At 35.2% G+C, this 27,381-nt stretch overlaps 1 protein-coding gene across 1 annotated transcript in view; it reads right to left on the reverse strand.

The window, feature by feature from the left end:
- The window catches only part of APPL1 (adaptor protein, phosphotyrosine interacting with PH domain and leucine zipper 1), a 30,867-nt gene extending 3,733 nt beyond the window's left edge, over positions 1–27,134 (reverse strand). Inside the window, exons 1-18 of the mRNA XM_008071748.1 lie at positions 27,039–27,134; positions 25,521–25,580; positions 24,109–24,180; positions 21,832–21,919; positions 18,902–18,943; positions 17,768–17,826; positions 16,820–16,966; positions 15,025–15,107; positions 13,973–14,131; positions 13,086–13,274; positions 10,821–10,863; positions 9,152–9,208; positions 6,554–6,645; positions 5,955–6,137; positions 3,726–3,778; positions 2,352–2,526; positions 2,216–2,252; positions 1,642–1,788 (exon numbers count right to left, since the gene is read on the reverse strand). Of these exons, the coding sequence (XP_008069939.1) occupies positions 1,642–1,788; positions 2,216–2,252; positions 2,352–2,526; positions 3,726–3,778; positions 5,955–6,137; positions 6,554–6,645; positions 9,152–9,208; positions 10,821–10,863; positions 13,086–13,274; positions 13,973–14,131; positions 15,025–15,107; positions 16,820–16,966; positions 17,768–17,826; positions 18,902–18,943; positions 21,832–21,919; positions 24,109–24,180; positions 25,521–25,580; positions 27,039–27,083 (1,731 nt within the window). The 5' untranslated portion in view covers positions 27,084–27,134. The remainder of the gene's footprint in view (positions 1–1,641; positions 1,789–2,215; positions 2,253–2,351; positions 2,527–3,725; positions 3,779–5,954; positions 6,138–6,553; positions 6,646–9,151; positions 9,209–10,820; positions 10,864–13,085; positions 13,275–13,972; positions 14,132–15,024; positions 15,108–16,819; positions 16,967–17,767; positions 17,827–18,901; positions 18,944–21,831; positions 21,920–24,108; positions 24,181–25,520; positions 25,581–27,038) is intronic.
- Positions 27,135–27,381: the final 247 nt, after the last annotated feature.

Here is a 27,381-nt window from a genome sequence, read left to right on the forward strand (position 1 = left end):
TACTTGGAAGGCTGAGGCGGAAGGATCGCCGGAGCCCGGCAGGTCGATGCTGTGGTGGCCAGGAGTGGCCACTGCACTCCAGTATGGGCGACAGAGTGAGACTCCAACTCAAAAAATAAAAATAAAATAATAAAATAATAAAATAAAATAAAAAATAAAATATACAAGGCTATAGTAACCAAAACAGCATAGTGTTGATAAAAACAGACACACAGACCAACTAAAGAGAATAAAGAATTCAGAGATAAAGCCACATATTTACAGCTAGTCAATCTTTGATAAAGTTAACAAGAACTTAACATTAGGAAAAGAAAACCCTCTTCAATAAATGGTGTGGGAAACTTGGATAACCATAAGCAGAAGAATGAAACTGAACCCCATCTCTCCCTATATATAAATATCAACACAAAATGGATTAAAGAGTTAATTAATCGTAAGACCCAAACTATAAAAATATGAGGAAAAAAACCTGAATAAGACTCTCAGCTGGGCTTGGTGGCTCAAGCCTGTAATGCCAGCACTTTGGGAGGCCAAAGTGGATTGCCTGAGCCCACAGATTCAAGACCAGCCCAGGCAACTTGGCAAGACCTCAACTCTACAATAAAAAAATTAGCCAGGCATAGAAGCACACGCTTGTAGTTCCAGCTACTTGGAAGGCTGAGGCAGAAAGATCATCGCAGCCCAGCAGGTCAACACTAGGGAGGCCACTGCAATCCAGCCTGGGTGACAGAGGGAAACTCCAACTCAAAAAACAAAACCAAACCTCTCTTGGACATTGGTCTAAGCAAAAAAAAAACAATTTATGACTAAGTTCTCAAAAGCATAGGCAACAAAAACCAAAACCAAAAACAGGCAAATGGTATTTAATTGCACTAAAAAGCTTCTGTACAGCAAAACAATTAATCAACAGAGTGAAGAGACAACCTGTTGAATTGGAGAAAATATTTGCAAACTATTCATCCAACAAGGAACTAATATTCAGAGCGTATAAGAAACTCAAGCCGGGCTCGGTGGTTCAGCCTGTAATCCCTCGTTTGGGGAGGCTGAGGTGAGTGGATTGCCTGAGCCCGAGGCTTTGAGACCCGCCTGGGCAACTTGGCGAGACCTCATCTCTACAATAAATCAAAAATTAGCCGGGTGTGGTAGCGCGTGCCTGTAGTTCCAGCTACTTGGAAGGCTGAGGCAGAAGGATCGCCGGAGCCCAGCAGGTCGAGGCTGCGGTGGCCGGGAGCGGCCACTGCACTCCAGTCTGGGTGACAGAGTGAAACTCCAACTCAAAAAAAAAAAAAAGAGAGAAGTAGATAAAAGGGGACCATTCTTCAGTAAGACAAAAAGGAATATATTCAACATTTGACAGCACAGTACAGTGACTAGTAACAAAAACGTACTCAGGACAATGGACACTCTAAATATCCTGACTTGATCACCATACATTATATACATGCAACAAAATTCACATATACCCCATAAATTTGTGCAAAGATAAAAAGACTTTAATTATTTAATTAGTAATTAAATTAACATTAGTTAATTTAGTAATTTAATTAGGAATTTAATAATTAAATCTTCTTAGTAAAAGCCACTTTAGTAAGTTGTTTTGATATGTATTTCACAACAGAAACATTTTGAAAAGTCATGTACCTTTTCCCCCTCGTTGTTTGACTCAAATATATAGCAGACTGATGACAGATTACTTTCACTTCTCCCTCCTGATGTCCGAAGAACAAATCCAAAAAGGCGTTTATTTTCCTGGTGTGTAGCATACAAAACTACAAAGGGTAATGGAAACTGCCATAGAAAACATCAGAAACAAACATGAGGTCTTGCAAACCACTGCAGCAGTACTCATATGACAAACTCATATACTAAGTTCTAAAAAATATAAATAGAATATTTAAAACCAATTTTTTTAACAGACTGAAAATCCATAAACAAATAATGTCATATTTGGTTTGAATTACCAAGTAGAACAAGGTTGTTGAATTTGTTTTATTAGTCATTAACACCTTTTGCAAAGTCAAATTCAATACCAAAAATAGTTTTTAATGTTCAGTTATAATTTTTTGGAGATGGTCATAGACTTAACACAGCCTAAAGACCAATCACAATTGATACTATCATACCTGAATATATGTGATCAGGATAATTATCAAGTTGCAGGATATGTATATGTACAAAGGGACTTCAAATAAAGCTTAAGTCATATAGAACTCACCATAAGCCTTGTAACTTGTGTCTGTGGATCAATTAACCTATAATAATAATTTAAGATTTGGAAAACAAATTTTAATTAGGCTGAAATTATGTCAATGTTTTTTCTACAGTGTGTTAAGGGAGGAGTTATTACTTACTTTAAACAGTCACAAGTGACTAATAAATGTGATTCTGTCATACGAAAGATGTTATGGATGGCCCGGGCAGCTAAGATTTGCCGCATTGTTTCATAAACAACATCAGGATGGTCATCTGATTTCACCTCCATAGAACCGAGGAATCGGACAATAAATAACTGATGAAGAATAGAATCTATAAAAGAACAAGGTACACTATATATTTTTAAATCTCATATTTCTTTTCCAAAATAACAAGATATGAGAATACAGCCTCCTTTTAGATTTTCCAGTGAAAAATCCAACCCAAGTCGGGCTCAGTGGCTCAGCCTGTAATCCCACGCTTTGGGAGGCTGAGGTGAGTGGATTGCCTGAGCCCATGGGTTCGAGACCCGCCTGGGCAACTTGGTGAGACCTCATCTCTACAATAAATAAAAAAATCAGCCAGGCGTGGTAGCGCATGCCTGTAATTCTGGCTACTCGGAAGGCTGAGGTGGAAGGATCGCTGGAGCCCAGCAGGTCAGCGGCCGGGAGCGGCCACTGCACTCCAGTCTGGGCAACAGAGTGAGACTCCAACTCAAAAAAAAAAAAAAATCCAATCCAAAGAAAGTATTTAGAAATAACCCTAACTACAATGTTTAAGTTTATAGGACAGTTAGGGTCTCAAATTCAAATAGCAAAAGGTAATGCTTCAACAATTGGTGGTTCTGGGTAAAAAAAATTAAAAATCCTTGTACTTATTCTTACAGCTTTTCTGTAAGTTTGAAATTACAGTAAAATAAAATAGTTACTGGAAAAAGAAAAAAACAGCACACTCCAGTATCAGAGGTAAAGCATTAGCTGTTAGGAAAAGCTTAAAGTATATTTTATGCATTGACAATTTGAGGTCAAAAGCATGATATTTGTAATTTTGTGTGAATAATAACATTTTATTGTTTGCTTGTTTTAGACTGGAAGGAAAGTAGATTTTATTTAGAAAGTAAATTAGAGAGTAAGAGAGGAGATTCACCTTCCCAAGGTAGGGAAGAAGGTCAAAGCTAGGAAGCGTGGTGATCATAGCTCAAAGAGCAATGTGGACACAACAGAGTTTAACAAAGAAATGGTCTGTTGCTTCAAGTATGAGTAAATCAAGAAAATGTTAGCTGGGCTCAGTGGCTCAGCCTGTAATACCACGCTTTGGGAGGCCAAGGTGAGTGGATTGCCTGAGCCCGTGGGTTCAAGACCCGCCTGGGCAACTTGGCGAGACCTCATCTCTACAATAAATCAAAAATTAGCCGGGTGTGGTAGCGCGGGCCTGTAGTTATACATAGTAGCAAGTGTAAATGACAAATTCTTCACACAGTTTACTACCAAGAAGTAGTTTTAAAATATATAAACACTACAAATCTATTTTACCTTCAGTTTCAGATTTTGTACTTCCTCCAGATTCTCCAAATGGATTTGTACGCCTGAAAAATTTAGAAAAAAAAAATGAACAATTACCATGAGCCACATGGAAGAAATCTAAATCTTGAAGCCAGAGTTAAAATTTCATTTATTTATTTTTGTATTTTTTGTAGATATGAGGCCTCACTGTGTTGCCCAGGCTAGTCTCAAAACACTGAGCACAAGTGATTCTCCCACCTCACTCTCCCAAAGTGCTGGGATTACGGGCATGAGCCACTGTGCCCCACCAGAGTTAAAATTTTAAAAAGAAATGCTCTAAAATGCCCTATCCTGTTAAGAAACACTATCATGAAGACCTCCACCCTCAAACACTGAGCTAGTATGCTGACCCAATGTTGCTGCATTTTAGAAGACTGAGTGAATTGAAAGGTTAGCCACACCCAACAAAAATCAACATTAAAATAAACCATGTTGCAAGAGTTCTTGAATTTAAATAAGCTAGCACAGAGGAAGACTGATTTAGCTCCTATCTTAGCTGCTTGAGAAAAATGCCAGAGATTTCCTGGGATTGTAAAAACCTCTTTTTAGGTTCTCTAAGTACATGTTATAAGTTAATTTTAATGTTTTTTAGTTTTAAACCTGTATTTCTTAAGGTGTAAGTAACAATGCAAGAAGGAAAGTGAACTGGAGATGAAAGCTACCTTCCTCCTTAGTGTGCATGGTTTGTGGCACACTACAGTGAAGTAGGTTAAAAAAATAGTGGTTTCAAAGCAAGTTTTGGAAACAAACAGGAAGCTTAGTGGTTCTAAAATAATACTGGCTTTAAGATCAAAGGAAACTGGTATCTTTAATACATATCTGATTGACCTATTACATCAAATGCTAAGTATATTTCTGTGATCAAACATTAATTACTTTTTCTGGGTCACAGCCATGTGCAACAGGAGGACTCAAAAAAACCAATTATTTATAAAAAATTGTGTATTCTTACATATTTAAACCTCTGTCACCTTCAAAGTACTCTGTTTGATGCAATACACCTATTAAGATGCTTTTTCCACTGCTCAGAACAGTTTTAGAAATTGTCAATTTTGATGCCTTTTAGTGCTACTGTCATTTTTTTGTTTCACTTCTACAACAGTGGTAAAATGTTTCCCTTCAAGGACTTTTTTCATGGGGGGGGGACAAACACACAAAAAAAGTTGCTTGGGGCAAGACTGGGCAAATAGGGAGGGTACAGAACACTCAGCCTGGTATGGGCAGAAGCACTCATAAATCACCCATCATGAAATGGGCAAACATGTTGAAAGAATCTCCAAAAAAATTCAATGATACCAACACAGCCTCTCATAACAACACTAGCTGATACACTGATGCCAATGGGTTCCTAGAAGAAAACTTACCTAGCAGGGGCCCGCCTTCCAAAAAATAAATCTGTTTTTGGTTTTTTTTTGCATCATACAAATAAATATATTATCAATTAGGTGTCCATCCTACTTAATAAATGATTTTGCCTTAAGCCATGTTTCCTTCATCCACAAAGAAAAATTCTAACTAGGATATTCTTTATTATATAAATAAAATATGATGACACATTAATAATTCAAAATAGCAATAATGTTTTAGTAACTTCCTGAAGATTTCTTATTCTGGTACAAAATAATATTTTCTAATAAACCTATAACACATGTATCATCCTCAAAAACTTTTAAAATATTGTCATGACCTAAAGATAGGGCTATCAGCTTTCTTCTGCAATTTTATGTTTTTTGGTTTTTTTTGAGTTGGAGTCTCACTCTGTCGCCCAGACTGGAGTGCAGTGGCCGCTCCCGGCCACCGCAGCCTCAACCCGCTGGGTTCCGGCAATCCTTCCGCCTCAGCCTTCCGAGTAGCCGGAACTACAGGCATGCGCTACCATGCCCGGCTGATTTTTTGATTTATTGTAGAGATGAGGTCTCGCTTATTCTGCAATTTTAAGAACAAACAACCAAGAAGTAAATCTAGTAACCAATTCAGAATTAAATATTTTTTAAACTAAATTATCTTAACTCTTAAATGAGGCAGAAGATAAAAAGAAAAACCTGCATGACTCTGTCCTGTAAAACTTATGTTAGGTAATTAAACAAAGAGTACAACATAGCTGAAATACATGATATAGAGAGAAGACTCTCAAATGTAGAAATGAAATTATAAATCTTACAGAATATAGCACAATGTCCCTGTGATACTATCACTTACCTGCCTCCCTGGCCAGAAGCTTTTGCCTGGCCAGGCTGATCTTCACACACGGGAGATATTATGTCAAACTGTATTGGGGTGTCTGGGGCAACAAGAGAATCTAGAGAGAGAGCTGCCAAATTTGTGGACTCAGATCCTAAAGATCCTGAACTGCTGGTTCGAGCTGTCGGTGGCCGAGATTGTCTAAACACAGACAAATAAGAAAGCATTGCTTAGTTTTTTCTTTTGGAAATCAAATACTTAACAAACTATAAAAAAGAAAACACAGTATTGTAAGTCAATAATTAGAGCAAAACAAATTCCAATAAAAACACAATCCCAAATCATAGCCACGTATTTTAAAAGAAACTTTTTTCCAATTATTCAACACAAAAACATAAACTCCCACAATCTAAAGATTTCGTTGCAAACACTAGGGAAATCTGAAATCATTTATTAAGTACCATTACTGATAAAGTTACCATTTTGAAAATACTTTCTCTGTTCTTCAGGGAATTAACTATTAGTACTAATGTAGGCAGTACTAATAAAAAAAAGTAGTTCTTTAAAATAGTTCTAAAAAAATAGTTCTTTAAATAATGCTCAGTGTGGTAACTTACCCTGCTGGCCGCAGGCTCTCATGCCTCTGCTGGAAAGATGGGGAAGGAGTGACAGCTTCTAGAGCTGACTGATTAACTCGTGCAGCAGTTTCCTATTTTGATTAAAAAAAAAACAAAACTCATATAAGTAAAATTTTAAAACCAAAATTCTAAATATAACTCTGAATTATTCCACTTAAAATACAAATTAGAGTTACTAAAGTAGTTCCACATTCCTGTCTTAATATTAAGGTATATAATTAACTTCACAACATTATAAACTTAACTTTCTTCTTGCTTCCTATAACCTAGAAGAAAAATCTGACTTTCTACTAATATACATAATTATTGTATAATTTTTTTCTTTAAAATTTTAAAGAAAATATTGTTTTTTTTTCTTTAAGTTTTTAACTGCCACTTATTTTGGATTAAGGTTTGGATTGCTAGCACCCTGCACAGTCCCTGGCACAATCGACAATCAATACATTTGTTGAATAAAGAAATTTAGAAGGAATAGGGATTATTCACATTTTTTTAAAGAGTCATAGTCTCACTCTTTGCCCAGGTTGAAGTGCAGTGGCCTGCTGGGCTCAGGCAATTCTTCAGCCTCAGCCTTCCAAGTAGCTGGAACTACAGGCATGCACCACTATGCCCAGGTAATTTTTTGAATTATTGTAGTGATGAGGTCTTGCCAAGTTGCCCAGGCTGGTCTCCACCCCCTGGGCTCAGGCAATCCTCTCCCCTCCACCTTACAAAGTGCAGGGATTACAGTTATAAGCCACCACAACCAGCCAAAATTAGGATTTTATAACTATGCTGGTAAAGTTTTCATAACTTTATGAAGTAATCATAGGTATTTTTAGACCAAGATTTGAAAATAAGGAAGTTTTATATAAGAAATATTTTAAACATTATTTAAAACACTGGCTAAATAAAAATGGTATTTAAATTAGAGATATGTTTTAACAATGTAGATATAGTTAAACAAAACTCTTTTATATACTGAAAAATTGTTAACATGGTAAATTTGTGGTTTTTTACAATTCAAAAAATATTCTGTAAATTAGAAAAAAAATCACAAAAGAGTTTTTGCATTTGTGTGTCTTATAGTTAGCAAAAATACCAAGACAATGCCACAAATTAATCAAACTTTCTATTCTCATTAATACAGATATAATAATTCTGGATAACCTGAAAAACATTAACTAAAAATTGGGTAATTGGTAGGAAAGGACTATAAGTATGAAGTATTCAAATTCAAACACACATATTCCTTAGGGGATAAAATAAATAATTTGCATTTTATTTTTTTGTTACTCCCATGTAACCTTACAAAAAGGAAAAGCTAAATTGGCAGGAGATCAGGTTACTAACAGCAAAAGGCTTCTCTACAGTTAACAGTGATTTTCTAAGTTTAAACTCATAATTTACAATAATTATGTATGATCATTATATTATATGTAACATATAATTATAATATATACACTATAGTAATAACTCATTATAATAAAACTAAAAAATTACTAATATTTTGGAAGTTATGAGATACTGTTTCTTTGGTTCAAAATTTCCTCCTGTATATATAAATCATTTCTCTTGACTCAAAGCCGTTAAGACAAAAACAGAATTCTTCCAAATTGTTCTTCTCTTCCCTTGGGTTTAAAACCTAGAAGTTCTCTTTACCTTCTTCGTCTCCTTTATCCTTTACATCAATTAGTAACTAACTAGTCTAGATTCTTCTGCACATCAACAGCAGCTTAAGATTTAAAATGGTGAAGGACCCCTCAAAAAATTAGTCCTCAGCCTCAGCTGAAATCGTCAGCTCCTGCCCAGTTGTGGGAGGTACCTGGGTTCATAGCACATACAGGTTCACCAAGATTGGCAGAGGTCAGACAGCTTCTGTCCTAAGGCCAAGTCTTGACAACTACACCAAAGTGTGGACCCACTTGATTCCTTCCAGAATTCTCTGTACCCCTGGGTTCTACTTGTATGTTTGGACTATTCCTATGGCTATGTCTACACTTAAAGTTCATCTGGTCTGATATCCTTGCTAATTCAAAGTGTAATTTGCAAAAGTAGAGTTCAGGCTACATCACCCAGACATACTGAATCACAAGATGCATTTTAGCAAGATCCCCAGATTATCTGTATGCATATTTCAGTTTTCAATTATTCTCCATCAAGGACCTTTAACTCAAATTATACTACTAGTTTCATAAACATACCATTTCTACATTTGTGTTTTTTATTTTATTCTCTTATTTGCAATATCTGAAATGTTACTTAAAGTTTCAGTTTTGTCTTCTCATACAGGCTCCTGGAAGGCAGAGGCCATGGCTCAATTTTCTCCTATATTTCTCTTCTCCATGATGCTCAACACAGAGTTAAACAGTTAATACACAGTTAAACAGTAAATACTTGTTGGTTGGCTGAGTTCAGTACCTTCTGAAATAATCTGCTGTTCCAAGAAGATCAGACACTCATATTCATGATATATTGAAGCTACCCATTAAAGGTCAAATTAAAACATAGAACTTGAGAAATTATGACAATTAATAAAAGCATGTAAGTTATAGAATTACTCAATCTTGCTAGATCTGGGTAACATAAAAGTATTACCTCTGGATTTTCACTTAAGTATATCTGTTTAGATATGTTGTTTATTGTACAGATCCACTGCAAGAGGAAAAACCAGAAAAATATAATTAACAATTTTTTTGTAAAAACGCTTCTCTTCTAAAGGCAAATGTTTAATACTCAAGTACAACAGAAATTTCATTAGAAGCAACACATTAATCTTCCTTGTTAAGAAACATAAGGAAGGTATATATACACATGAGAACATTTAGCATTTTTATTAAACATATGCATGTATATGAGAACATTCATCAGCAGATTTCTTAGGAATCTCAAATTTGGCTGGGTGTGGTGGCGCAAGCCTATAATCCCAGCACTTTGGGAGGCCAAGGTGAGGGGATTGCCTGCGCCCACGGGTTCAAGAACAGCCTGGGTCACTTGGTGAGACCTCATCTCTATAATAAATCAAAAAATCAGCCAGTGTGGTAGCGCGTGCCTGTAGTTCTGGCTACTTGGAAAGCTGAGGCGGAAAGATTGCCTGAGCCCAGTGAGTTGACGCTGGAGTGGTATGCCACTGCACTCCAGCCTGGGCGACAGAGTGAGACTCCAACTCAAAAAAAAAGGATCTCAAATTTATCTCACACAAGGAAATAAAAATACAGCAATCACATTAAGTTATATTTAATAGTCTATACTTACCTTTTTATATCATTCCCCTCTTAATTCCTACCAAACCAGATAGTCTAAATTCAGATATCACAATGAACACTAAGGCCAAAAAAAACTTAAGAGATTAATATATTCCTCATAAATATATTTTACATACCTCTCTTCTCTCAGTTTTATAATTAGCACAGAAAACACTCTCTGCTCTACATCTTTTGCTTCACCCTCAAGGATTCCTGTGCCTGATGATCCTCACTAAACTAACAAATATTTTGCTTGGTGAACTATGCAGACAGCAGTGACATCTGTCTGCATTCCTCAGAGACCAAAATCAAGTTTTAATATTAACTCTTTTCCATAAAAAGCATAGATCTCTACAGAATTTCCAATTTTGTCGTTCACCAACACAATTGCAATGCCAAATAAAAAGGCTCAAAATCAAGCTATATTTTCATAGGAGAATATTTATCAAGACAAAGTTTTTGAAGCATCAGTTCTTGCTAATACCTTACCTTCCATATTTAGTATACAAGGAGTAAAAATGGACCCAAAAATAAAAGGCTCATGAGGAAAAACAGAGACTCCCAAATTTTTGTTTTTCTGTCTTTCATTTCCCCAAGATTTTAAGCGTTAGTTGTTTCCTGCCGGGCCACATCTGCTGCCACTATGTTCTTACTGCAGCAAGTAAATAGTATCTCAAAGAGTTGGTGAGAGAAGGGAATAAATTAAACTGTTACCTCATGATACTAACGGCCTGCCAGATGGGAACAGTCACAAGGTCATTTCTGAATTTGAGCCTTAAAGATAGCAGAAAGATAATCTAAGGTCCCTTCAGCTATAAAATCCTGTGAGAAACTTAAGAATCTTGCTTGAGGACAACAAACTTTTACAAAATAAGAAAAATGTTTCAGTAAATAATTTTAATTTTTAATCAATAAACTAGGATTTTCCAAAATTTTTTAAATGAACACATTAAATACATGTTTTGCCATCAGAAAAAATATTTTAAAATGCTGGTGAATAAATTAATTAGATCAAATTTTACCTCTTCATGGTCTTTTTTACTCTCTGCTTGCAAAATTGATGATCTAGGGGAAAAAAAGATATTTGAGCTTCAACTTTTTATTCATTTATTTACTTTAATTTCAATAGCTTTAGGGGTACAAATGTTTTTTGGTTACATGGATGCGTTGTATAGTGGTGAAGAAGTTTGGTCTTTAAGTGTACCTGTCACTCTCAACTTAAAAAAAAATTACTTTCAATATGATCTTAAAGAACCTTTTTTAACTTTCAAGATATAGGTACATAGTAAAAGCCAAACAGTATTAAAAAAGCAAAACATCGGTGGCTCAGCCTGTAATCCCGGGCCTTTGGGAGGCTGAGGTGAGTGGATTGCCTGAGCCCGCGGGTTCAAGACCCGCCTGGGCAGTGAGACCTCATCTCTACAATAAATCCAAAAATCAGCCGGGGGTGGTAGCGTGCGCCTGTAATTCCGGCTACTTGGAAGGCTGAGGCGGAAGGATCGCTGGAGCCCAACAGGTCGAAGCTGCGGTGGCCGGAAGCGGCCATTGCACTCCAGTCTGGGCAACAGAGTGAGACTCCAACTCAAAAAAAACCAAAAAAAACCCCAAAAAAACATAATCAACAGTATCTTATGAAAAAGAGACCACCAGAAGCATCAGGATGAGACTTTAGCAACTCTGACTTTGGCTATCTGTGCCAAGATATATCAAAAAGAAAATAAGTACTAATTCTCTGAAGACAGATCATAACAAAAGTACACTTTAAATTTACCTAACTAAAAGAATGCATTTCAACCTTCTGAACTTATCATACATATTTCAAATATAAATCAATCATCCAAATAGAAAAAACAACTTTACTTCATTATAGACTTGTCTTCTTTAATTGGGTAAATTAAAAATTTCAATATGTTGATCACTAACAGTGATATTTAGCTTTTCTGTAGATATTAATATTTTAACAGAAAAAAACTTTTACCCATTTTGCATCACAATGGGAATGGGAAATGGGAAACCATGTTAAGTGTTAGCAAAAAACTGAAACTATAAAAACAGAAGTAGTTGTAGTAACATACTAACAATTTGATAATTTTGATAAATGAACATAAAAACTCCTAACATCTAGTGTGATAAGTGACACACAATACTGGCAATTCATTATACATTTGTAGAAGGACTATGAAATCAAACAACCATTTTGATAAAAGTAAGCTATATAATACCCTTTTAGGGAGTAAACGTCAAATTTATTCATTTTCATAATAAAAATGGGCATAAACATGAGGGGAAAATTACTTTCAGGGAAAACCAGAGGCTGCTCTGAACACTAAGCAAGTTCAGAGGTCAAAAACAATATTTTAATTAAATGGAGGGATTGAAAAAAAAAAATCACGGATAACCTAAACATCTATCATTAGGAAAATGTTTAAATTCTAATATATGTCCTTAAATAAATTATAATGCAACCATTAAAAAATGTTTTTAATAAGTGGATGCAGACCCAAATTATAAATATAGTATTTTTTCAACTATTTACAAATGTACTCAGGCTAAAAACTGAGCTTTAACTTTTTATTCATTTATTTACTTTAAGATCAAAGCAAAAGATCAAAAAGTTAATTGTTATTTAGTTAATGAGATTATAGCTTTTTTCTTCATTTTTTTCTAAATACTATTCCATAGATTCCCATTTAATGAAAAGGCAATCGAAATTTTTAAATGGCATAAAAAAAAAATTAATGAACCAAATAATCTGATCAGAAATATTTTATTAACATTTAAAAATAACACTACTGTTAGTACTTACCATACGTTAAGTACATTACATACATGAGATTTCTATTCCTTACAGTTTACAAGTAGAATTATAACTATTCCACATACATTTTACATGTAGAAAAATGGAGCTAAGAGGTTAAGTAATTTGTCTATGATCACACAGTAAGTAATAGATCTAGAATTTGAACTTTCTGACCCTAGGATTGGGACTCTTTCCATTAATTTGTGCTGTCTTCCCTATACTATGTAGGATTTTCAGTTCCAGTCTCCTAATATGAAACCACAAGTCTTTACCATATAACCTTGCTTTAACAACCTCAAAATATTAAGAAATCATTTAGCCAAGTCAGAAATAAAAATTCAGCATACTTACACAAGATTAAAAAGCAAATAATCATAATACATACTAAGTCTAAAATGTCTATGAAATTTCTGAACATAAAGAAATTATCTTACATCTCAGTAGCTTAAAATATTACAGATTTTATTAATAGTAAAAAAACACTAACTTTTTTCCATCAAAAGAGGTGATCTGAAAACAGTATCGCCTGTCTTCACAGTCCACAGCCATCACTGAACAGTTGTCTATGTCCATGGCCAGGCCTCCTGCTACATCCCCACGGGCCTGACTCATTAAGTTTCCACCCTGCGTGAAGTAAAACTGTCTGTCCCAAGTGGATGACACCAAGCCTGTTTTACTAAATGAAGAAAGCACATTCACTCTTTAATAACACACCTGAAATCTCCTTATCATCAGTCAGATACAAGATAAAGCATGTTACAACAAATCAGCTTGCAAAAAGGCACCAAGGTGCCAAGAAAATATAAACATGTTTTTCAGACTCTAAAATAAATTCATGTATGTTGACTCACTTTTGTGAATGGGTATACATTTTCCAAAACAAAGCTGGAAATTATCAGATTACAGCTGTTATTATGAAACTCCATAAAATACAGGTTATAGTTCAACTTCCAAGGGAATACATTCAAAACAAAAGAATTTATTTTATTCCTAGGGTTTACCTGTTTCATCCTATCTTGAGATAAAAACTAAAAATTTTATTTGATGTTGCAATTATATGTCTTCAAGTATGATAAATGATATTTAATAACATGTATATGTCATGAAGCATTTATTTAAACTCAAATTGATTTCACTTCTTTTCCAATTCTGTTATTCAGTAAATATCTGGATAGACTTTCACTTCTGAAGTATTCATGTACCTCATCTGTCAAAAAGTTCACGCAGATACTAATACCACTAAACAAAATCAAAACACTTCACCACTTTAGTAAAATCAAAACAATTTGGCAGATAATATCAATTACTTATAATATTCATTTGGTATTGCCTTATATGATATACAATATATGAAAATAAGAGTAGTTTTCTTACTTCCTAGCATTAAGGTATCCAGCTTTTCGGGTTAAGTTTCGATTAACAGGAAATTTGGAGGGGTCTGGGTCAGGTACATATAAGGCGTCACTGGCTACTTCCAAATCCTCTATTGTCTGTTGCATGGTCTCTATATCATTGTCCATTTCCCTGCGAACACTTAACACAGAGAACAGATTATTTACTACCAAACACAACTGACAAAGAATTCCTTACCAATCACATTTACTTGTATATTTGTTCTGTATATATTTTCTTAAGGAGAGAAACAGTGACACAGGTGGTTAAAGTAACACAAATACCTTTTGAGTATTTGATTAACATTTTAAAATAACACTATTTTTAGACCTACCATATGTTAAATATGTTCGTTAAATTTCTATTTCTTGCAGTTTACAAGTAGGATTATAACTCTCCCACATACATTTTACATGTAGAAATACAGAGCTCAGAGAGGTAAAGTAACTTGTCTAAGACCATACACTAAGTAATAGATCTTTACATCTTATTTGAAAATTAGAAATTTTGGAAACAATACTAAATATAAAAACGAATGTAATCACACTGAACGCTTGACTTTGGAAGACTTTTCACAGCCTGCTCTGTCCTGTGCCTTTAAAAGAACGATCATTTTCATCTCTCTTCATATATCAGACTTTTGAACCTGAGGAGAATTACTTTCTTTCTTTAGGCTTTCATGGCTTAGAAACAAGATTTACTTAGTAATCTCCCATCCAATCCCCACATTTTAGAGTTTACAAATAATTTCACTTATGAATAATTACTATTATGTGTCTTACGTTCAAACACAAAACTGAGTTTAGAATCAATAAAATTACCATCAGATTTGATACTATTATGAAATTCAAAGTTCACATTTTATGGAGAAAATGGTGAAGAAAAAAAACTAAGAAATCACTGCGAGCCACATGAGAAATGTGGCAGGGAAAATATTCCCTCAGGAAATTAAATGGTAAATATTTTAAAATTATAGCATTTAGCTGTTAACTTATCATTCTTATCATTTCATTTTCAATTAAAAAAATACTTACTTCTGTACACTTGTTCCAATATTAGCTAAAAATTCTTCTAATTGTTCGTTGAGATTTTCAGAGCCCATCTTAAAGAAACTTATCTGGGGGAGTAGAGGTTTAACACAAACATACATAAAAAATACTTAAAGTAAATCATATAAACAATCTCCAAATACATGGTTAAGTAAAATAAATAAATAAAGGTATATTTTCATTTGTGTAAAAATAAGTTGTAGTTTGTGACTTCAGCTGGGCACAGAGCCACTGAGAAAGCTAGACTTAAATTCCACAGTATATCCTTTTCTATATATATGTTTTTATATCAATATTTCTTATTTTGATATTGTGGGTTACAGTTAAGGGTTAGGTATGCATATATGCTTCGTTCAGGCACCCTTGTTGATAAGGGGTGTTTCCCCATCCCCAGACAGATATTACTACCGTTAATCCCACCTTCCTTCCCCTCCCCGCTGCATAGTTTCCCACCAGTGTCAGTCCTTTTCTTATAGTATTACTATATTTTTTACTTAAACAAGTAACACATATGTAAACAATTTTTTTAATTGAGAAATAAATTTTAAAGCATTTCAAAAAAATTATATGGATAAATTATTTTATGTTTACTACAAAGATAAGTAAGTTTCATATCTGAGGAATAGTCAATACAGTACTCTTTTACCAAAAGGAACATTCAAATTTCTTTAAATTCTTGATTTTTAAGGGACTGACATCGTGTCTTCTATTATCCAAAACTTAATTTTTTATCCTCCTTCCTGATGTACAGTTCTCTGGGCACACTGGAGTTCATCTAGTACTTTTAAATCAAGAAGTGTGCAAGGAGTACAGGACAAACTCAAACTTGTCCATTCCCTTTCAGATCTATTATGAAGCAAGAGTAAGAAGCAGCTCCAGCAATAGGTGTAACTTCAAAAGTCATTAGCTTTCTATTGTCAGTCCTCAACTGTGGTGAACAAGGACTAAATACAAAGTAAGTGGTTTTATTTACCCTTAAATATTTGAAATATTTGCAAGAAAAACCATTTGCTTAAAATAGTACCCTGAAAACACCTTAAAATTACTTTTTTTGGCCAGGTTCAGTGGCTCAGCCTGTAATCCCAGCACTTTGGGAGGCTAAGGCAAGTGGATTGCCTGCCCATGGGTTCAAGACCAGCCCGGGCAACTTGGCAAGACCTCGTCCCTACAATAAAATAAAATAAAATAATAGCCAGGTGTGGTAGCGCACATCTGTAGTTCCAGCTACTTGGAAGGCTGAGGTAGAAGGATCGCTGGAGCCCAGGTCGACGCTGGAGTTGCCATGAGCATGCATGCCACTGCATTCCAGCCTGGGCGAAGGAGTGAGACTCCAACTAAAAAAATTACTTTTTTTTTTTTTGAGTTAGGTTACCAAGGCTGAAGTGCAGTGGCATGATCACGGCTCACCAGAGCCTTGACCTCCTAGGGTTCAGGCAATCCTTCTACCTCAGCCTCCCAAGTAGCTGAGACTACAGTCATGCATCACCATGTCCAGGTAATTTAAATTTTTTTTGTAGAGAAGAGGTCTCCTTACGTTGCCTAAGTTAGTGTCAAACTCCTAGACTCAAGCATTCCTCCCAACTAGGCCTCCCAAAGTGCTGTGATTGCAGGCATGAGACACGATGTCCAGCCTAAAAATTACTTCTGAAAACACAGACATGAACAAGGATGTTGACAACAGTTTGTAATATCCTTACATTTAATGTAAATATCTTATAAATATCTTGTTTGATATAAAGTTTTAGGGCAGTTATAATCTAAAACATAGTATATTATTTACCTGAGCCTGCATGTACCCAAGTAAAGGTTCTAACAATGCTATTTTCTTCTTGTATTGAAGAGTATTTAATGCACAAAAATAATGCATCATGGTCTGGTGCTGTTTCTTTCTGGATGTGTACACATCTTCTGTTACTTCATACTTCACCTTTAAATGAAAAAATTAAAAATATTATTATTTACTTAATTTTGAATTATCTTTAGTAGGAACTGTAGGGAAAAGCCTACCCAAGGAAAATGGTAAATCATGAGTAACTAAGTATAACTCTCCTGTTTTCTATTAAAAATCCTTCAACATATTGGTTAAGCTGATTTTCCTGTTTAACTATCAACCACATCATTTACAAAATGCATACATTAAAACAATTCTGCATACAACTAAGACTGGCACGATAAAGTAAATTAAACATAGCAAAGAAAACCTATCACATGGAAGAAAGGCAGACATTGTTATCAGCTTAGCCATTAGTCTTTGACCTTGGTGTTGAAACTCCAACAAGAATTTCAAGATATAGATAGACAGATAGATAGATAGATACCCCTGTTAATGAGGAGAGTCTCGTAACAGAATTTCATTGAATTATGTGTGCAACAATTGAACTTTTTGTTTTTGTCTCAGAAGACATTTTTGAACACATATATTTCAAACAGAACAAATGAAATGTCACCAAAATACAAAGCAAAAAGAGGCAGTGTTATATACTAGGCATCAATTACATTTTCAGAATAGTTATATCTACTTATAACATTAAATTTTGGCAGAAGAAAAAATTTTTTTAAAGAGGTCAATGATTATCAGAAAAGTTTCTAACAGCTAGAAGGAAAGAATAAACTAAGAGCAATGCAGCAAAACATACAAAGTAACCACTGAATCTATTTTTAAACAGAAAAAAACTAGACCACCTAATAAAATAGTTGTTATGATACTGGAAATAAGTATGTATCACACCTTGTCATTTTCTCTTTTTTTTGATAATCGGCTATATCTGTTAATTGCAGCATCATGATCTGGAAAACAGAAATGAGTATTAACAATATAACAGTACTCTGCAAACTTATAAATGGTCTTCACATGTGCATCTTTCTGCAAATATACTGAAGCAAGAATTCCCTATGACATGATCATGGCACTCAAATTTTCCCACAGCCAGATTTCCCCTAAATCATGTGTCCACTTGTCATATTGGTTTAAAATAATTTAATTCCGGAACTGTAATCCACTAAAAGTTTTTAAAAGTATTTTGTGGAGCCACTCAGGAGGCTGAGGCAGGATAACAGCTTGAGCCTAGGAGTTCCAGGCTGCAATGTGCCACAATCACACTTGTGAATAGCTACTACGCTCCATTCTGGGCAACAGATCAAGATCTGTCTCAAAAACAAAAGCAAAAAGCAAATGCTCATTAAAGAAAATATGCAAAACAGGTAAAATATTACACCACCTTCTTAGATATTATGAAGACAGTCAACTATAAGGTTAATTGAATTTCCTTTAAAAATTTTTTGTGGCTGGGCTCAGTGGCTCAGCCTGTAATCCTGCACTTTGGGAGGCCGAGGTGAGTGGACTGCCTGAGCCTGCGGGTTCGAGACCCACCTGGGCAACTTGGCGAGACCTCATCTCTACAATAAATCAAAAAAAATTAGCCAAGCATGGTAGCGCGCGCCTGTAGTTCCAGTTACTTGGAAGGCTAAGGCAGAAGGTTCGCTGGAGCCCAGCAGGTCGAGGCTGCGGTAGCTGGGAGTGTGCCACTGTACTCCAGTCTGGGCAACTGAGTGAGACTCCAACTCAAAAAACAAAGCAAAACAAAACAAAAACAACAAACAAAAATTTTTTGTATAGTCATTTAAAACAGCAACACTGATTTAAATGATGTTCGCTTAAACTTTTAATTAGGTTCATTTTTTTCAATTATTACAAAAAGTCTGGCCATGGATATGCACTAATAAATGTATCATTACAAGAAATAAGTATACCTGCATAATAAACAATTGTATACCTAACTCTGAATTGTACCCCACATCTTTAAAATCAAAAATTAAAAAAATTTTTAAAAAGAAGGAAGTATACAAAGTATTCAGGGCTTACCATTACTTGCAATCTGAAACACTTCCTTTAATGTTAATATTTCTGAAAAAGTTTAAGAATAATTTAAGTTTAGCATATTTATGAAATACATTTGTTTAGAAAACAGTAACTGCCACTTAAGCTATAATTAAAACTCCAAATAATATTTTAACATTCAGGTTGGACACAGTGGCTCACACCTGTAATCCCAGCACTTCAGGAGACTGAGGTGGGAGGATTGCTTGAGTTTGAGAACAGCCTAGACAACATAACAAGACTTTGTCTCTACAAAAATATTTAAAAATTAGCTGGGCGTGGTGGTGCATGCCTGTAGGCCCAACTACTTGGGAGGCTAAGGCGGAAGGATCACCTGAGCACAAGAGGTCAAGGCTGTGGTGTGCTGTGATTATGAACTGCACTCCAGCCTGGGTGATAGAGTGAGACTCTGACACACACACACACAAAATACACACACACACAAACACACACACAAATAAAATATACACACACATATATATATTTAACATTCAAGGTAAAAAAAATGTTACTGTTTCAGCTAGTCTATGGAACATTTACTATCTTTACCAACAGTTACACCACCAGAAAAACCTACCTCCTACAAATTAGTGATGACACAAAAACAAATTTTAAAACCTACTGTAAACACTAAGATATGCAAATATTCTGATTTAGTGCCAGAATCTAACTTACTAATTCATTTTTGATATATGACTCTAATTAAAGTTCAAATTCTAAATAAGAAACTAAAGTTTTTATTAAAAGATTATGCCATTCAGTCCCCTTACTTTGTGAGAAAAGAGATCTTACTTCTGGACCTTAGAAATGACCATTCTTGAGGATCATGACTGCAATTACTAATTCCATCTCTAAAATAATTTGTCTTTATTCCATGTACAAGGGGGAACCCCCCAAAAAATAGAATTATTTTTTGAAGGGCAGGGGTCCTTGTAGTGCAGGCTTCCCCTGCTAAGTAAAAAATTTCTGTATAACCGGGCTCGGTGGCTCAGCCTATAATCCCGCACCTTTGGGAGGCTGAGGTGAGTGGATTGCCTGAGTCCATAGGTTCGAGACCCACCTAGGCAACTTGGCGAGACCTCATCTCTACAATAAATCAAAAAATCAGCCGGGCGTGGTAGCGCATGCCTGTAATTCCAGCTACTCGGAAGGCTGAGGCGGAAGGATTGCCGGAGCCCAGCAGGTCGAGGCTATGGTGGCTGGGGGCGGCCACTGTACTCCAGTCTGGGCGACAGATTGAGACTCCAACTCAAAAAAAAAAAATTTTTTTTCTGTATAAAATAGTCATTTAAAACAGCAACACTGATTGAAATGAAATTCACTTAAACTTTTAATGAGATTCATTTTTTTCAATTATTACAAAAAGCCTAGCTATGGGTATGCACTAATAAAGGTATCATTACAAGAAATAAGTGTACAAAGTATTCAGGGCTTACCATTACTTGCAATCTGAAACACTTCCTTTAATGTTAATACTTCTGAAAATCAGTGTACCAGCTAGCATTGTTGTGAGAGGCTGCGTTGGGCTTCAGTAAATTTTTCTTTGGAGAGTCTTTCAACATGTTTGCCCATTTCATGATGAGTGATTTATTAGTACATCTGCCCACACGGGACTGAGTGTTCAGCAGTTTTTGACCAAAACAGCATGACCCCTGTGCCCCACCCTTCCTATTTACCCGATCTTGCCCCAACTGACTCCTTGTTTTCCTGTGAAAAAAGTCCTCAGAGGGAAACACTTTGCTGACATAGAAGAGGTGAAACAAAAAATGGCAGAAGTACTGAAAGGGATTAAAATTGATGAGTTCAAAACTTTTGAGCATTGGAAAAAGCATCTCAATAGGTATATTTCTTCAAATGGGGAGTACTTTGAAGGTGACTGAAGTTTAAACATGAAAGAATATACAATTTTTTAATAAATAAATTCCATTTTTGGGGTCCCCCTAGTATAATTTAAATACTTTACCATTCACTGATAAATTAGTTCAGTGTTTTTGTCTATATATTTTGAAAATAAGTCTGTATGACCGAGATTGCACATTATGAGAAAGCAGAGCCAATTTTATAAAACTCTCACTGTATTACTACATAATCCAAAATGACAAAGAAACAAACAAACTCATAACTACTAAGTCACAGGTTCTTAGACATGCCAGCACCCCTACTCTCTTGCTGCTCTAGCCTATACACATCCCTCTAAACCCATGCCACTATATAATTCAAGTGTTGGACATAACTCACTGAACTCCTACAACTTCCATTTTCAGTCTCCTAGACAGCAAATCTTCTATATTCCATCCTCTAAAGACAAGAGAAGTGTCTCTCTGTTTCTTAAAGACCTCCCCTGACTTCTCTTTTGCTCATAAACTCAAGTCTAACCTCTTCAACATAATCTAGTACCATCTAATCTATTTCTAGATTTATCTCCTGCCTCGCCCCAACATATCCAGCATTGTAGCCACACTGAATTTGTTATTCTCAAAAATAAACTATGTATTTCTACAACCTATACCTTTGTGTGCTCTAGTCCCTCTAACAGAACAATGACTGTCTTCTCCTGGCAAATTCCTCTTCTCTGTTCAATACTCATGTTGCATCCTTGGTGAAGGCTTTGTGACCCTTTCCTATGAGCTCCCATAGCACCTTGCTTATTCCCTATTTATAAGAGACATAGTGTCAAAATTATGTGTTTACTCATCTCCTTCTCTAGGATTTCTCAGGGATATCTTATCCATATCAGCATTTCTCAGTGTCTAGTTTGACACCTAGCAGGGGATCCTATAAATGTTTGGTGACCAATTAAAGTAAAAGTCACACAGATCCTGGTCAGAAATGGTGTCAATATAAAGTAATACACATTTTACAAGCATAAATCTTCTGATAGCCGATGAAACTAAATATGAGCTTGACTTCAATACCTTTCAGATCTCTTTCTTTAAACTGGGTGATGGGGAACATCATGGCATCAGCAAGTTGAGTTGAAAGTACAGCATGACAAGAGCTAAGCTAGAAAAAGTAAGGTCAAAAAGGTCAAATAACTAACTATAGCGACATTTAACCAGTGCTATATAAATTAAACAAAATCTAGTTTGATAAATTTTATATAAGAAAACACTAAAAATTATGTGATAAAATATTATACAGTCAAAAAATTTCCATTTAAAATTCTTAGAAGAAAATAGAATTACTTTGGATTTGTAATGGTATCTTAGCTATAACATCAAAAGCACAAGGAACAATAAAAAATATAAATTGGACATGATCAAAATTTAAAACTTGTGCATCAAAGCTTGCTATCAAGAAAGTGAAAAGACAACTCACAGAATGAGAGAAAATATTTGCCAATCACCTATCTCATAAGGAATTTATATTTAGAATACAGAACTCTTACAATTCAATAATAAAAAGACAACTCAATTTAAAAAGGAGCAACAGATCTGAATAACCTCTTCAAAGATAAACAAATGGTCAATAAACACAAGAAAAGATGCTCAATAACATTAGTCATCAAGAAAATGTAAATCAAACTCACAACAAGGTATCACTTCACACTCATTTAGATAGCTATAATTTTAAAAAACACAAAGTAACAATTGTTGGCAAGGATGTAGAAAAACTGGAACCCTCTACATTGCTGGTGGGAATGTAAAATGGTATAGGCATTATATAAAACAGTTTGGTGGTTCCTCAAAAAGTTAAACATAAAATGACCATGCAATGACCCAGCAATCCCACTCCTGGGTACACACTCAAAAGAACTGAAAGCCAGTGTTCAAAGGCAAGTGTGTATACAAATGCTCATAGCAGCATTATTCAAACTAGTCAAAAGGTGAAAACAACCAAGTGTGCATCAACCAATGAAGGGACACACATAACATGATATATCCATACAGTGAAATTTTATTTAGTCAAAAAAGGAATGAAGCACTGATATATATTATAACATGGATAAATCTTAAATATATTATGCTAAGTGAAAGAAGACAGACGTAAAAGTCCACACATTATATGAGTCCATCTATATAAACCATGCCAAACAGACAAATCCACAGAAACAGAAAGCAGATTAGCGGGACTGAGAGGAAAGAGGCGGAAGTTACTATTTAATGGGCACAGGGTTTCCTCTGGGATGATGAAAATGTTCTGGGCCTAGACAGTGGTTATGGCTGTATAACACTGTAAATGTACTAAATGTGATAACTGGCAAGTTTTATGTGTATTTTATAAACATAATTTTTTTAATGAAAAAGATTCCATTTCCTAGAAGTATTATTTCTTTACTTCCTAGGATAACATTTTGTTGTAATGAGTTATTAAAATACTTCAAATTACTTTTCCAGGCCAGGCATGGTGGCTGTTAATCTCAGTAATTTAGGAGGCTAAGGCTAAAGGATTACCTGAGCCCAGGAGTTCAAGACCAGTCTGGGCAACACGGCGAGACTTCGTCTCTACAATAAGTAAAGAAAATAGCCAGGCATGGTAGTGCACACCTGTAGTCCCAGCTACTTGAAAGGGTGAGGAGGAAGGATCACCTGAGCCCAGAAGGTCGAGGCTGCAGCAGCCATGATAGTGCCATGGCACTCCATCCTGGGCATCAGAGTGAGAATCCAACTCAAAAAAAATAGTAATTAATTACTTTTCCAGTTAAGAGTACTAGAAAAGACAGAAAAATTATCTAATGGTTTATGTGAAAAGAGTTTCACTGCAACAGTAAAGAACAGTTAGAGACTCTCCATACAGCTCTCACTGCCTTTCTTCCTCCTAGCTTCTAGGTATTTTTTTATAATTTGTTGTGATGACTGGTTTGAGAAATTAAAGGTTGATTCTGGCTGTTTAGGATGGCAAGAGTAACAAAGACAAAACAGTAAAATGTTGCTTGGTGGCAAAAGATAAACCATAAAGAGCCTAGCTACAGCTCACAACTTAACTCTTCTCTTTTGCTTATATCAAATAACACAATATAAATATTGAATGTTGCATGGACTAGAGAAATCACACATTTGTTCCTGGAAAACAATTTGTTTTACTCAGATAAAGTGTTTTATGAGCCAGCCACCAGGATGTGGAAGTAAAATGTTTTTTTTAGGTAATCTTTGTAATACAGCTTTACTCATAAAATAAAGTTCCCATTAAAAACTAAACATCTTGAGTAACTTAATTATAAGACCACTTATTCAAGCAAAATTAACACTTACCTCATCTATAACTTTTGAAAACTGTTGTAACGTGGAACTCATAACTTCATCATCACCTCCCAATGGAAAACGCTGAAAAGTGAGAAACAGAGATGAGGTTCGTTGTTGTATGTCTTTTGTGAATAACAATATTACAATTTACATTTTTAAATAACCTCAGAAAGCTTCTAAAATTTTGAATACGCTCAAAAATGTCATCAATAAAATTGTGTAACATATCATTAATGAACATAAATTAAAATGTTTGCTAAGTAACCAATTAACATGGTATATTGGAATGCACACCATACCAAGAGTTCAAAGACTGGGTGTTTAGTTCCTCAAATTACCAACAGTATAACCTTGAGCAAGCCTCAGTTTCTTTATTTGTAAAGAGAAGAGTGGTAAACTAAGTAGCCTCTGTACCTAATAGTAAATCATTAAAATTATCTCAACATATGCTGGGAAGGCAAACTAGTACAACCACTTTGGAAAACAGTGTGGTAATTTCTGAAAGAACTAGAAATTGACCTTCCATATGACCCAGTAATCCCCCTATTGGGAATATACCCAGAGGAACTAAAATCATTCTACAAAAAAGATACCTGCACACGCATGTTTATTGCAGCACTATTCACAATAGCAAAAATATGGAATCAACTATGCTGCTCACTGAAACTGGACTGGATTAAAAAAATGTGGTACGTATACACAATGAGATACCATGCAGCCATAAAGAAGAACATATGGACTTTGCAGAAACTTGGATGGATTTAGAGTCGATCATATTCAGTGATCTATCACAGAAGCAAACAGAGTACTATATGTTCTCATTCATAAGTGAACCTTGAACAATTATCATAATACTATAAAAAAGGGATTGGCAGCCGGGCTCGGTGGCTCAGCCTGTAATCCCGCACCTTTGGGAGGCTGAGGTGAGTGGATTGCCTGAGCCCGCGGGTTCGAGACCCGCCTGGGCAGCGAGACTCATCTGTACAATAAATCAAAATCAGCCGGGCATGGTAGCACATGCCTGTAATTTCGGCTACTTGGAAGGCTGAGGCGGAAGGATCGCCGGAGCCCAGCAGGGCGAGGCTGCGGTGGCCGGGAGCGGCCACTGCACTCCAGTCTGGGCGACAGAGTGAGACTCCAACTCAAAAAAAAAAAAAAAAAAAGGGATTGGCAGTAGTGGGAAACTGCCGGGAAGGGGACACACCTCATCAACAAGTGTACCTGTAATTATACATTAGAACATTTGTATACCTAACCCTGAATTGTACCCCCACATCTTTAAAATAAAAAAATTTTAAAAATATATGCGATAGTAAAATTTTAATAGCATATTCTGTGAATTCAAGAAAACTTGAAAGTCTATCTGTATAGATACATATCATTACATATTTTCAATTTTTAAAAACTTTGATACACGATACCTGTTTTTCATATTCTTTTAAAAGTTTTGAAGTCAGGTGTGTTGCTGCACTTAATTCATTCTACAGAAAAAGATTAGTATTCAAATTAGCCCAAAATTACTGATTAAGAAAAAAGTCTTAGTTGAATATATCTCAGCCACTTTCATTTATTATCACAACATAAATATTGTATTAAAAAAAAAAAAAACCCTCACTAAATCACCGGAAAGGGAACTATCATTAAAATACTTGGAATTAAGCAGTGTTCCAAGTGTGTGTGTGTTTGCTAATATTCTAGAAACTAGAAGTAAACTGACATAATCTTTCGAGTCAACATTAATGACTATCCCTGCTCTAGATGCTGACATTAGACTTTAATAAGCATTTAATAACATACAACCAAAATGAGGTTGACCTAATCATATAACAGCAACAGTCATATGAGACATTTTTAATTCAAAATTTTTCAGTGATAACAAAAACAGCATTTCTTTTACATGTTAATCATTACATTACATATTAAACATGACTAATCATGTTTGATTGAATATCTCTGTGATCAGAAATCAAGATCTATCACAAGGAAATACTAAACAACTATCATAGCAATTTTTAGTACATAATGAAAATGCGAATCCACAAAAGAGAGAAATGAGAGAAAAAAATGAAACATTTATACTTAATTATCCCAAAGAAAGTATATCCTAGAACCCAGGTTACTGTTAAAACTTATAATTAAGTTACTCAAACACAGCCTCAAATTGACACAAGAAATCTAGTCATACCCTTCTTAAATTTATCTCCTTGTACTCTAGAGCTACATCTAATTTTTATTACCTTCTTTTAACTAGATAAAGGCAAACTACTTTCAAATCTTGTACTCAAAAAGGGGAGGCGTTCTATAAGATTAAAAGCAGAAGGCAGGAGCAGTGGCTCACACCTGTAATCCCAGCACTTTGGGAGGCAGAGGCGAGAGGATTGCCTGGGCCCAGGGGTTCGAGACCAGCCTGGGCAACGTGGTGAGACCTCGTCTCCCCAATAAATAAAAAAATTAGCCGGGGGTGGTTCCAGCTACTTGGAAGGCTGAGGTGGAAGGGTTGTCTGAGCCCAGCAGGTCAAGGCTGCAGTGGCCATGAACATGCCACTGCACTGGGCGATGGAGACTGACTCAAAACAAACAAACAAAAAAGATTAAAAGCATAATTAGAGAAGATACTGGTGGCAATATAGTATCTTCAGTCAAACTTTAGGCAAAGCTCACTACCACTGATTTTCAGTAGGAAAGCTCTTACTGTATTTGGCAAAAATTGGCAAATACATCAAACTTCCATCACTTTTGTAGTACTACAAACTGTACAACAGTAATTGAAATGTAAACTCTGTAATATAAAATACTTAATGAGCATTCATCTATTCAACAAATATTTACTATGAGCTGGACAGGACTAAGCACCAATAAACAAGACAGACACTATCTCTGTCCTCAAGGAGCTTAAATATTCATTTTTTAAAAGTATTAGTTAGCCTTTATCTTTTTACCTGTGCATCATAAATTCGATGCATAGCTTGATACAATTGGTTCATATAGTTGGAAATAGCGGTAGCATCTTCTTCAAATACTCCTAGTAAAGACCTTGTCTGTATAAAATAAAAGCAGTAAGTTTATGTTAATCATTATATAATCAGATGGAAAAACAATTTCTTCTAAAGGAAGCAAAAATTCAAGATATTAGAGCTCTAGTAAGTCTGAATTTTAATCAATTTTCTCTTTTTTGATAGTAATGCCAAGAAGTCAGGGGTTTTTTTGGTCTTAGTTTCACTTCAATAAAGCAGAGGTATTTTCCGACTATACCACACAAATTTTAGGAGGAACAAGAGAGTT

This window comes from Carlito syrichta, unplaced genomic scaffold, assembly GCF_000164805.1.
Source record: "Carlito syrichta isolate Samal-C Ts95f unplaced genomic scaffold, Tarsius_syrichta-2.0.1 Scaffold314704, whole genome shotgun sequence".
In the NCBI taxonomy this organism is placed as follows: domain Eukaryota; kingdom Metazoa; phylum Chordata; class Mammalia; order Primates; family Tarsiidae; genus Carlito; species Carlito syrichta.